Consider the following 13,690-nt stretch of genomic DNA (forward strand, 5'->3'; position numbering starts at 1 on the left):
CCGCAAGGCTTCACAGACAGGCCCCATTACTTCAGTCAAGCCCAAATTTCATCCTCACCTGTTACCTATCTCGGCATAATTCTCATAAAAACACACGTGCTTTCCCTGCTGATTGTGTCTGATTAATCTCCCAAACCTCAATCCCTTACAAAACAACAACTCCTTTCCTTCCTAGGCATGGTTACGGCGGTCAGAATTCTTACACAAGTGCCAGGACCGCACCCTGTAGCCTTTTTGTGCAAACAACTTGACTTTACTGTTTTAGCCTAGCCCTCATGTCTCTGTGCAGTGGCTGCTGCCACCCTAATAATTTTAGAGGCCCTCAAAATCACAAACTACGCTCAACTTACTCTTTACATTTCTCATAACTTCCAAAATCTATTTTCTTCCTCATACCTGATGCATATACTTTCTGTTCCCCAGATCCTTCAGCTGTACTCACTCTTTGTTAAGTCCCACAATTACCATTGTTCCTGGCCCGGACTTCAATCTGGCCTCCCACATTATTCCTGATACCACACCTGACCCCCATGACTGTATCTCTCTGATCCACCTGACATTCACCCCATTTCCCCATATTTCCTTCTTTCCTGTTCCTCACCCTGATCACGCTTGATTTATTGATGGCGGTTCCACCAGGCCTAATCGCCACACACCAGCAAAGGCAGGCTATGCTATAGTACAAGCCACTAGCCCACCTCTTAGAACCTCTCATTTCCTTTCCATCATGGAAATCTATCCTCAAGGAAATAACTTCTCAGTGTTCCATCTGCTATTCTACTACTCCTCAGGGATTATTCAGGACCCCTCCCTTCCCTACACATTAAGCTCAAGGATTTGCCACCACCCAGGACTGGCAAATTAGCTTTACTCAACATGCCCTGAGTCAGATAACTAAATAACCTCTTAGTCTAGGTAGACACTTTCACTGGATAGGTACAGGCCTTTCCTACAGGATCTGAGAAGGCCACCGCAGTCATTTCTTCCTTTCTCTCAGACATAATTCCTCAGTTTAGCCTTCCCACCTCTATACAGTCTGATAACAGACCAGCCTTTATTAGTCAAATCAGCCAAGCAGTTTTTTAGGCTCTTAGTATTCAGTGAAAGCTTTATATCCCTTACAGTCCTCCATCTTCAGGAAAAGTAGAACGGACTGAAGGTCTTTTAAAAACACACCTCACCAAGCTCAGCTACCAACTTAAAAAGGACTGGACAATACTTTTACCACTTTCCCTTCTCAGAAGTCAGACCTGTCCTCAGAATGCTACAAAGTACAGCCTATTTGAGCTCCTGTGTAGACACTCCTTTTTATTAGGCCCCAGTCTCATTCCAGACACCAGATCAACTTAGACTGTGCCCCAAGAAAACTTGTCATCCCTACTATCTTCTGTCTAGTCATACTCCTATTCACCATTCTCAACTACTCATACATGCCTTGCTCTTGTTTACACTGCCAGTTTATACTGTTTCTCCAAGCCATCACAGCTGATATCTCCTGGTGCTATCCCCAAACTGCCACTCTTAACTCTTGAAGTAAATAAATAATCTTTGCTGGCAGGACTATACTGAATCTCCTTAGGCACTCTCTAATCAGATGTCCTGAGTCGTCCCAATTCTTAGACCTTTTATACCTGTTTTTCTCCTTCTGTTATTCCATTTAGTTTTTCAATTCATACAAAACCATATCCAGGCCATCACCAATAATTCTACACGACAAATGTTTCTTCTAACAACCCCACAATATCACCACTTACCACAAAATCTTCTTTTAGCTTTGTCTCTCCCACTCTAGGTTCCCACGCCGCCCCTAATCCCACTCAAAGCAGCCCTGAGAAACATCGCCCATTATCTCTCCATACCATACCCCCAAATTTTCGCCATCCCAACACTTTACCACTATTTCATTTTATTTTTCTTATTAATATAAGAAGACAGGAATGTCAGGCCTCTGAGCCCAAGCTAAGCCATCATATCCCCTGTGACCTGCACCTACACATCCAGATGGTCGGTTCCTGCCTTAACTGATGACATTCCACCACAAAAGTGAAAATGACCTGTTCCTGCCTTAACTGATGACATTGTCTTGTGAAATCCCTTCTCCTGGCTCATTCTGTCTCAAAAGCTCCCCTACTGAGCAACTTGTGACCCCCACTACTTCCTGCCAGAGAACAATCCCCCTTTGACTGTAATTTTCCTTTACCTACCCAAATCATATAAAATGGCCCCACTCCTATCTCTCTTCCCTGACTCTCTCTTCGGACTCAGCCCACCTGCACCCAGGTGATTAAAAGCTTTATTGCTCACACAAAGCCTGTTTGGTGGTCTCTTTACACGGACGCGCATGAAAGGGCCTGTTTGGTCCTCCTTTTTCCACATCTGTGGGCTCATCTTGACAAGCTGCCCAGATGCTTCCTAATTACTCACAGTCCTATGCTCTTTCCAGCTTGTCCCTGGAGTGTCTGAGCAGGAATAAATGACTCTCACCTGACCCGGGGGATCAATAGAGGGGAAAGTTCAGCTCCAGCTTCTCTCATGAGCAGCAGCAGGAAAAACACCCTCGAGGTATTGTATCAGTCAAAGCTGGCCTACCCAGATCTCGATGACCCATCTATAACTGCTGAGCAGAAAGTCTTGGATTCATGGAGACAATGACCAGAGAATGATGGAATTCCAGCCAACTGCAGTCCTTCTCACTACTCTAGGGATGGGCCAGATGTTCGGTGGCATGTATGAGTGAAAACCAGGGCATCAGGGACCTTTCTGGAAGAGCTGCCTTTGTCTGGCCCACCTGTGTTTATTTATGTGCTGGGATCTCTGATCTCCCCTGCAACATGGAGGCCAGGAGGAGCTCTTCCATGCAAACTCCTGGAAGGAGCAGAAAAACAAGCTCTTATCTATCTATCTATCTATCTATCTATCAATGCCTATCTATATCTATCTATCTCAATGCAGTGAGGAAAGCCATTGATCCATTAACCTTTGGAATTCTACATGGGAGATACCTAAAAAAGTGAACTGCCTTGTTTATGTATCATGCAGACTCTGGATCCACGTATGTCCCAGTGGCTGTGAATATAGGATGACTGATCACAGGCCTGAGTTGCATTCCTACAGATTCTTAGAAAAAAAGTGATTCACAGACATGTCCCCCCTGGTTCCCCCACAACACACACTCCTTCATCAGCAATCTCTATCAGTCACCAACTATACCATGAATATGTGGCAAGCTCTTCCCAGACCTTTATCTGAGAGCCAAGGAGTGAGGGGCTATACTAAGATATCATAGAATGAAAATGTGGTGTGTCACAAGAGTTTCCTTAATTCTTAGATCTTAAACTCTAAGAGGGTTCAGCATAACTACAAATTCAAGGGCTAGAGACAACCTGTATTGGGTGTGTCTTTAACTCAGTTTCCCAATCCACATAGGGACCTTGCATTTGTCATCTCTCATCTATGTATAGCTGTTGGTATGACAGTTTCTCTGTTCCAGAATACCTGGACTCTGATTTAGCCTGTCCTTTCTGAAACAGAAAGATCACCCAACCAGAGATGCAGCACCATGAGATCTATGGAAAAGACATTTGCCAAAATAGACAGCAAACAGCCAAACTTAATTGAACACTACCACATGCAGGGACTTTGCTAAGCAGAGGTGATACAAAATGGGAGGAGCCCATAGTCCTAACCTCCAGGATATATCTATGGTAAAGACAAACCATTCAAGGAAAACATTCTGCAGGACTTACCTTTTTGCTAAGTCATTCTTTTAGGGGAAATCAAAGTTCTAGTCAACGTGGTAGCTAGGAAGGCATTTGTGGTCATGGAAACCTTATGGGCACTGAGAAGCTGAGCATGAGTTTAGCTAAGTCATTAAGGATGGAAGACATAGACCTGGGCACTGTTCCACTCTTACACAATGCTACCCATTTCCTTGAGCTCCCATTCATGCCCCATGGTCATTTTTGCCACTCATAAGTTAGCTACTCTGGCAGGGTTGCAATTTACACAGTTTTCATGATAACTGGATTCTCACTCTTTTTTTTTCACAGAATGGATGTGATAACCTCATATCCTACACAGTCATGAGTGACCAACCCACCCACTTGGTTCCCCATCCTCATTCCTCCATTCGTAGCCCTTAGGGTAGCCGGGAAATCATGGGAACAAATGCCTTCACCAGGGCCCTGGTGCTCAGCAGCCTCTCCGGCTGCTCACACCCCTGGCTGCTGCTCTGTGCGTGCTCCAAAGGCTGCTTTTTGCATGTGGCTGCTGAGCTCTCACCTACTAAGCTCACTGCTTTCCTTATGCTGCCAGCAACCACAAAACCTGGGGGTACTTTCAAGATGGGACCTTAATGCTCTTTCCTCTTCTTCCACTTGTCTGGTATCCATTTGCAAACAGCGCTCCTGTTATCTCCAGGTAAGAGGGGTCTTGTCCCCCTCTTTTCTTTCGACTTCTTGCTAGTGCCGTTATTTGGTTTAAGACCAACGTCCTTTGATTTATTGAATAAGAACTGCAGGCTCGAGTTAACCTGACAATTTCTCCCAAGGACTGGGATATTTATTTTCCCACATGAAGCAATTATGAGAAAGCAACTGTGAGGAAGGCAATTCCTTGAGCATCACTTCTGTCTGTAGATGTGGGTAAAAGCATAGCTGATCCTCTCTGGGACCAGGAAGAGAAATTAAGCTTACCAAGGAGATGGTGGGTCATAGACTTCTCCTGAGTCTTAATTCATCTGCCATCTCATGTTGCAGGGGAAGAGACAGTGAGATTCAGAGCTGGAATCTCCTAATATAATTGTGATAGGATTTGAAAAAAAAAATACTTTAATCCCAAGGGATCCAGGAAAATAACCAAAACTGTTGTGAGAATGGGAAATGCAATTTTTAAAGAATCTGGAATTTTACCAGTCCTGGAGATCTTCCATCTCATCACAGCTGAGACTTAAATTGCTAGAATTTTGGTTCTTTTGTCATTGACCCTTAAAGTCCCATGTGTCATGAACAAGATGAAGTAGGATGGGGGGTTGGGGCAGTGTTCTGGCTGGAAATATAAATTTTAGAGAATTTATTTTGAAGAGATTCTCACAGAATCTAGATGCTGTAGAGGACATACATCTACTTTGAGAGTATGCTTGCATGAGTGGAAACCAATCATAAACAACATTCAACTTCATGAGCAGATATGAAAGCATTTTCAGCATATCTAGCACTACTATAACTCTTTGTGCAAGCAGAGTGACCTACACAAGACAGTTTCAATATATTTTAAAAGAACGTCTTACATTTCGTCAGTTCTTTGAACACAGAAAAAAATGTTAAGGCCACTTAAGAGGCAAAACATCTTACAGAGTTCATTGGTATTCGAAGTCACCTACAGGCTACAACTTGGGTTCAGGAGGGGGTGGTGTACATAGTAAGGACATTTGCCTTCTAGGAACCTTAAACAAAAAAAAATGTAGGTAACTCCTACATTTTTCTTTTGTGGAAAAAACACGGTTACTCCAGCTTCCTTGGCTTTTTCTTCTTTTTAATACCAACAAGATAAGGGCTACCCTCAACCCTGTGTTCTTCACTCTTCTCCCAGGGTATTGATTTCATAGCATTGGGTTTTTCTTCTCCACTTCACTCATCCTCTTGCCTGCGAAGGTATGTAAGGCTTCTTTGTTCCAACTCTTTTCTCCACCCGCCCCCCTCACATATATGCATAAGAAAGATTGTGATTTAGTTTAAGTTTCTTTCTACTTTTAACATATTTGCAAACATCAATAGAAGCTAAAATGAGAAAAAGGAAATGTTTCTTTTCCTAGCTCTTTCAATCTGTAAGCCTTTAATTTAGGAGCGCCTGATTAGCCTTTCAATCCGTTGGAAATCTCAAATACTAGTTTTAATTTTCCTAGGTGGACAGGCAAACATGATTAATGTGCCTGGTGGTGAAAGACAGAGAACGAATATGTTCATTCTGAGCTACTCCCACAAGCTCAGGTGCCTTGCAGGAGGAGCACCAGCTACATCACTCTGCAGAGTGTTTACAACTTCCTATTCTTGTCTGGCCTGGCAAGCTCTTTGTCCTTCCAATATTTGTTCAATCTTCCATCCTTTTCATATTCTATCTTTCTCTGCCCTCCCAGCCTCTCTTCCTATTCTTAGAACTGAGAGTTTATTTAGTCAGTCTGAATATCTAGATCACCTGCCATTTATTCTCTTTACTTGAAATTCTGAGGAGTCACATAAACAAGATATCAGAATCACTATGGTCCTCTAAATTGAAGACCTATAATTCTCTGAAGAAATTAACAACATTTGAATTTAAAGGAATGATCATGAAAAAAATAGAAAAAGGCAGGAATTATTGCCAAACCAAGAAACTAGAAACTAGAGTTAACCTAAAGGCATGTGACTCAATCAATTAACAAATATATACAGAGAGCCTCTGTGGGACTGTGGGAGATCCAAAGATAGAGGACTGGTTATTTGTCAAAGGGATTTTTGCAGAAAGCTAGAGGGAAAAACTGACTGTCACCACAGAGGTGGACAGGTCAGTAAGTAGATCAATATCCTGCCAAATGGATATAGTGCTAGATTGATAGGTAGACAAGGGGTTAGACAGGTACATTTATATGTCACTGGAGAGCTCATTATATTGGTATAAAGTTATTGTGTCACATATAAAATATGACATGGGGGAATTGGGAGGAAGGAGTGGAGTAATACTGTCACTGCTAAGATAGGCATTGTGATATGGTGCTTAAACCTGCAAGTAAAGGAAAAGAGTATGGAATCTGTGTGTCTTTTTCTAAGGGCTTTTACCCAGAGTAGCTTGCTGTCTGGCTTCTAGGGTTGCTGGCCTCATAGCCAGAACCCTAGATTCACCCAGATTTACCTTCAGAATTAACTAATCAGAGACTCAAATTCAATAGACTAAATGAAATCAGGCTGCTAGAGGATGTCTGCTGACTTGGAAATATACAGAAAGACATGGATCCTTGAGAAAACATTGTTTCCAAAAGTGGCCACCAGCACTAGCGGAAAGACAGCACCACGGACAGCTCCCAGACATTTTAGGATTGCCTTCTGTGTTTGGTGCCTGAACACTGAGCAAAACAGCGAGCTCAGGAAGTCTCCACACACTCTCATACCATCTTCATGCAGGCCAACTAAGAAAATTCTTACATAAAATATAAGGCTCTCTGCTTGGTAACTTAAACTCTTGGCTTATAGCCTTTTCAGTGAATTTCTTTCCTCGCAAACTCGAGAGATGGAGTCTCACGACTGCCCTTGCTTCACCAATTCCCCAGCTAGAGAAAAAAGACCTTCTTGGCCTCTGATTCATTTTGTCCTTGAGATTATCCAAGGACTACAGGATTCCCCTGGGAGGTTTACTGTGTGGAAAGAAAGCAATTAAGGAGCTGAATAAAAGAATTAATTGCATGTGAGAATGTGGACTTGGATGGGAAGATGTTTAAATGAGCTCTGAAAGAAACAAGCTGCCAAGAGTAATTTTCTAATCAAAGGGGAGTAAAAAGATTCAATCTCTATTTCACTCTAATCCAGAAAACATGTCTTCATGGAGAAGTGGTCTTAAAATGGACTCACCAGCCAAAGTGGAAAAAAAAAAAAACTGTTCAACATGAGAAGGGACCATTGGTAAATGAGTCAAGATGCTGTGAAACCAGTAGACATTTCCTTTGAAGTACATAAATGTACTTCTGCACCTTCAAGAACTCTTACAGGAAGTGGTTGAACAAACAGGCCCAACTGTTCAAAATAGTTCAACGTCAAAACACTTGCCCTTTCTTCCCAGTTCCCCAACATCTCACTGAATGTCTTGAGAACTTCACTTGATGCTATTTCTCAGGAGACGTTTGGGTCAGGTTGTCCACCCAGGTATAAAAGAGAAAGAGGAATGCTTATCCCAGTCTGCAAGGGACATTCTCATGGTCTGGTTATAAAGTGTTTAGTACTTCATAAAAAAGGCACTAAAAATATATATAAACTCCCCATTCCCAAGAGTTATTTGCTTTGTACCCACTGCCCATGCCTAATACTCTGAGCTGTATCCTTCCAGGGAATGGAAAAGGTGCTAAAGTGAGTCTGATTTTGTTTTGTTGCAGAGGTGACAGACAGGAAGCTGACTATGGAGGAAGAGGAGGCCAAGAGGATAGCAGAGATGGGAAAGCCAGTATTGGGCGAACACCCCAAACTAGAAGTCATCATTGAAGAGTCCTATGAGTTCAAGGTCAGGCAAACAGTGAGGTCTAATTGAATAATAAATAAATTAAAGTGGGAGGCAGAAGACCTGGGGTGTTTTTTTCCACTTTCACTAGTGAATATGTGAAGTTGAAACTGAACAAATCACTTACCCACCCCAGGTCTCAGTTTCCCCATTTGTAACATGAAACAAATAGTGCTGGCCATTTGTATGCTAGGAATATTGTGAGGAAACATAATATAGAATGTGAAATAAGTGGACTAGAAAGTCCTGAGATGTATTATTACTATTGTTTAACTGTATTTTTAAAGCAAAAATATTAAAACTCACTACTACAGGGCAAGATATATTAACATCATTATTATTATTCTTTATTGTATTATTCTAAATAGTCAATTTCAAAAGTCACAACCGGGCTAGGCAGTGAGGGACTCATACCTGTAATCTCAGCACTTTGAGAGGCTGAGATGGGAGGATCACTTGTGCCTAAGAATTTGAGACCAGCCTAGGCAACATAGGGAGACCCCATCTCTACAAAAAATATAACAAAATAAAAATCAGCTCTGTGTGGTTGTACATGCCTGTGGTCCCAGCCACTCAGGAGGCTGAGGTGGGAGGATGGCTTGAGCCCAGGAGGTTGAGGCTGCAATGAGCCATGATTGCACCACTGCACTCCAGCCTGGGTGAGAGAGTGAGACCCTGTCTCAAACAAAACAAAAAGATTACAACCAAAAACAAAGGGAAACAGAAGGATTGCCCCAAAAGAGATCGCCCAAGGCCATTCTATGCATAACTGTCAGAACACCCTGGAGACAGGGCATCTTTCATTCCTTTGAAGAACCAGACTCCTCATTGGTTCTGAGCATTCTAACCTCATGGTTCCAAGTTTTTCTCTTCCTAACAGACTACGGTGGACAAACTGATCAAGAAGACAAACCTGGCCTTGGTTGTGGGGACCCATTCCTGGAGGGACCAGTTCATGGAGGCCATCACCGTCAGTGCAGGTGAGAAGCGTCTCAGGCTGGCCTTGCTGGGAGAAGCAGGCAACCTCTGAGAAGGAAGCATAAAGCCACGTTAACAGCCCGTCAGTCCCTGGGAAGGCCTGTGCGTTCAGTCTTCCCAGCTCTAGTTCTAGGTGCCTACTGCTTCACTGGATCACTTTGGAAGAGAATCATGGCATAACTGAGAAACATGGCTATCTCCGGTTTCAAATCCTTGTTCTGCTGTGTGAACTAGAACAATGTACCCTCTCTGACCTCAATGTCCTCATTCCAAAGGGGAACTATTGCTACCTTTCTCAGAAAGGTAGAAAGGTACAGAGCCTTGTATAAAATCCAAACTCAATAAATTCTGATTTCCGTCATTCTTTCTTTTCATTTGTTTGGTCCCCCTCTTCTGTAAAATGTGGGACAATTCTGATTTAGAGATGTGGGAGTTAGGAGTTTATAAAATGTGTTGCATCAACTCTCCAACAAAACACCCTGGATGATTCCAAACTCCTCCCTCAGCATTTACTGACAGGCTCCCTTAGTAGTGACCCACAGCACAGCCAGGAGTCCTAGCAGCCTGCGGGGACTGCTGGTTGGAACAGGGATGGAAAAGGTCTCCCAACCACCGCCACTATCACCTCTCAGCACCACTGAGGCCTCCTTGCACTGCCGAGCACTACTGGCCTTGTCTTTTATTGAGAGGCTTTGTTGTCATAGCAACCCACAGGGTCATATCCCCAAGGCCCTAGAGCCAGAGCAAAAGGACAGCCAGGAAGAGAGGTTTGCTGCTGCTGCTGCTGCTGCTGCTGCTGCTTCTGCTGCCCCACTTTTCTCATCACCTGCTTTAGATCTTTCTAGCTCCCCCTCTGATGACCTGACTGTGCCCCTCGAGACAATAAACGGAATGTAGGCCACATCATCTACCCGCTCCTTTGACAAAGGAGGGGCCTGAGGTTCAGAAATAAGAGATGATTTACCCCAGCTTACAGATTTTCTTCATGGCAAAGCTGAAATGAGAACCCAAGTGTTCTGGCTCCTGTTCTTTCAAAACCCAGCTTCTACCAGTTACGCCAAAACATGACAGAGGTTGCCATTGGCAAGGCACAGGCATGCCTCAGGACACCCTCCCCTCCAGGGCTGCCTAGTGGGTAACCCTGCCCACATTTCCTGGCAAGGATAATCAAGGCCCATCCTGCTCTTTCCCATGAGGTATTTGGAGGATGGCACTGGCTCTGCAATATATTCTCATGATCTGGAATGACAGCCATCCCTCAGGGGACAGATAATGACCAGAACCACAATGGTTATTGCAGCAGTCAGGTCAGAAAATTTGACAGGAGCCCTGCTGGCGTCCAGTGAAGAGTGGCCATGTTGGACATCAGTCCAAAACTGAAATCATTCACTTTTCTTTGCCTAGACAACAAAATGCAACCTGTGCATTCTCCTTTCTTTTTTTTTTTTTTTTTATTATACTTTAAGTTCTGGGGCACACATGCAGAACACGCAGTTTTGTTACATGGGTATACATGTGCCATGGTGGTTTGCTGTACCCATCAACCTGTCATCTACGTTAGGTATTTCTCCAATGCTATCCCTCCCCTATCCCCCACCCCCTGACGGGCCCCAGTGTGTGATGTTCCTCTCCCCGTGTCCATGTGTTCTCATTGTTCAACTCCCACTTATGAGTGAGAACATGCGGTGTTTGGTTTTCTGTTCTTGTGTTAGTTTGCTGAGAATGATGGTTTGCATCCTCCTTTCTTTCTGCTCCACTGTCTTGTCCCTCTTAATCTCCTTCTTTCTTCTCTTCCTTATTCCCTGGCCTTCTCTCTCCCACTCTACCTTGGTGCCCTGCATTCAAATTGACCCATGAGGCAGCCCAAATTGTTTCCCCCCTATTTTCTGGCACCCTGGCCCTGGCCCTCACCAGCTGCCCAGAAGACAGCTGGAGTCCCCTTCTAGCGGATGATGCATGTGGTGCGGGTTGGGCTTGACTTTCTCATGAATCTGACCTCGCTAACCTTTCCTTGCCTGTTTATCTTGCCTCCAGCAGGGGATGAGGATGAGGATGAATCCGGGGAGGAGAGGCTGCCCTCCTGCTTTGACTACGTCATGCACTTCCTGACGGTCTTCTGGAAGGTGCTGTTTGCCTGTGTGCCCCCCACAGAGTACTGCCACGGCTGGGCCTGCTTCGCCGTCTCCATCCTCATCATCGGCATGCTCACCGCCATCATTGGGGACTTGGCCTCGCACTTTGGCTGCACCATTGGTCTCAAGGATTCAGTCACAGCTGTTGTTTTCGTGGCATTTGGCACTTCTGTCCCAGGTGAGAATGAGAGGTGCTTGAATTTGCAAAGAGGATTTTACCTGGTTCAAATGACCCCTGGACTCCATCTCATTATCTTCCACACCATCTCAGATCTGAACTTAACAGAGCCTCTGCCCTTAAAGTGCACAAAAGTCAATCAAAGAGATGAATAATGACATTAGTAATGACAGCTAATATTTCTTGAGCACTTTCAATGTGACAGGCACTACGAGTGTTCAGCAATTTACACATTTACATTTTCCCCCTGTAATGTTTCCCAAAGCCCTGTTAAATAGGGTAAGTTATTATCCCCACTTCACAGACAAAGAAACTGAGGCCCACAGAGGTTAAGCTACATGCCCAAGTAAATGGTCCAATTTCTTAACCTCCACATTATGTGAATAGACCACAAACAGTGAAGTTAAAAGAACGTAGATATTGTTCTCCTTCTATGTACCTCTGGTGATCTCTGAGAGGTTAAAGATTAGCCAGCTCAAAGATATCAAAGGAGAAATGCCCACATACATTCTTGGCCTCCTCTACTTGGAAGGACACTGTGAGTACAAAGTATCTCCTAGCAGAACAGGCAAAGGAAGCTCCACAGCTTTTATCTTTTTATAGGATGAATTACATACTCTTTCTTTTTCTTAGGAACACTCAGAGACAAACAGAAAGGAGCAGACATTCCTTTATTCATTGAACAAATATTTACTGAGCACCTAATATGCCTGTTACAGTATTGTGCTAGTTTTTGGGACTATAGTGAAAGGCAAGATACACATGCTTCCTCCACACATGGAGTTTATAATCTAGTGAAGGAGGCAACACTCAACTACTATAATTAAAGTTATCTTGTTAAATCCTAGGAAGAAAAAGAAAAGGTACTGCATAAGGAAGGAAGTTGGGCCTGAATGTAGGAGTTAGCAGGTAGACAGGGGCTGCACTAGCCCAGGTTCTTTACTTAATTCAGTTGGGGGCTTTGGGGCCTCTGAACTCGGAACTTCTGCCAGGGAGCTGGCATCCCAGTTGCCCCAGAAAGAAACAGAGCACATCCTCCTGCAGGGAGGTTAGGCTGAATCTCATCAGACAGGACTCTTCTGGCTGGACCAAGGGAAATGTTTCCTGTACCAAGCAAACATATCCTTCAAGAGAGTAGCTGAATCCACATCAAACTCTGGGAAAACCTCTTTCCAAAACCCCAGCGCAGGCCAGTGGGATTATTTGTCCATTAGTGATGCAAGAGATTTAGCTATCGTGGAAATGCATCAGGAGGTTGGAAATTAGATGGATGATCCCAGGAAGGCCTGTGGATGAGATGCCCTGTGATCTCTGTTCTCCAAGCCCTGGGGGACCTGAACTATCAGAGGGGAGGGAGGAAATATGGGGGAAAGCACAGAGGTGGGAAGAAATATCAGAGGATCAGAAGCAAAAAACAACAATAACAGCAGAAACAAAAACAGACAAACAAACAAAAAACAAAGCCATAGGCAAGAAAGGGTAAGAGGTTTTCTCTGGGAGATCTAAACAAAATGGCAACAATGAGGCAAGCCAGGCAGATACCTTGGGGCATCTCCAAGTCCTTGTAATTGGCCAAGACAACAGCTAACAACATTTGAGGCTTTAAGAAGATTAACCTGTGATCCACTCATCTGATTTAGTGGCTTTGGCTGAAGCTCTTTGGATATAGTTGATGGTATGGAAAGGGTCCTTACATGAGGGCTTTAGGGTCAAGTCTCTTGCTAACATCCTATGTGACCTTGGGTAAATTCTTTGACCCTTCTTTTTCTTACCTGTAAAATAAAAGAATTGGGCTAGATGTCTCTGACAGTCCTCCTTGTATCTACAATCTGTGCCAAGATCTAAAGTTAAACACCCTGCAAGGCCCTGTGATACATATATAAATCACAAAGACAGAGCCCCATCTTCCTTGAGTCCACAGTTCACCCTCCATGTCCCCATCATGGCTCCCCAACATGTCCTCTGTCCCCAAAATCCAGCACCTCGCCCAGTGCTGAGTCAGTAGGCATTGGTCAATAACTGTTGGTGGTTCGTGAATAAATGCCCCATATGACAGTTAAAATCAGGCATCTACTCCAAGCAGCTTCCCAGGGTGTCAAGGTTCCCTGGGGAGATATTATGGGATGGCAAACTTCCCTTACTGAAAAAGTAGTCAAAGGAGAAC

At 43.9% G+C, this 13,690-nt stretch overlaps 1 protein-coding gene across 9 annotated transcripts in view; it reads left to right on the forward strand.

The window, feature by feature from the left end:
- SLC8A3 (solute carrier family 8 member A3) overlaps positions 1 to 13,690 on the forward strand; it is a 151,634-nt gene that overhangs the window by 135,565 nt on the left and 2,379 nt on the right. For 4 of the 9 annotated variants that reach the window (XM_055288989.2, XM_063644376.1, XM_055288992.2 and 1 more), the window contains 3 exons: positions 8,117 to 8,241; positions 9,119 to 9,218; positions 11,251 to 11,526. In XM_055288989.2, the coding sequence (XP_055144964.1) occupies positions 8,117 to 8,241; positions 9,119 to 9,218; positions 11,251 to 11,526 (501 nt within the window). Of the gene's footprint in view, positions 1 to 4,401; positions 4,420 to 8,116; positions 8,242 to 9,118; positions 9,219 to 11,250; positions 11,527 to 13,690 lie in introns of all 9 variants that reach the window. The other 5 variants (XM_055288987.2, XM_055288988.2, XM_055288985.2 and 2 more) reach the window with 3 other exon arrangements.

This window comes from Symphalangus syndactylus, chromosome 8, assembly GCF_028878055.3.
Source record: "Symphalangus syndactylus isolate Jambi chromosome 8, NHGRI_mSymSyn1-v2.1_pri, whole genome shotgun sequence".
NCBI lineage: Eukaryota > Metazoa > Chordata > Mammalia > Primates > Hylobatidae > Symphalangus > Symphalangus syndactylus.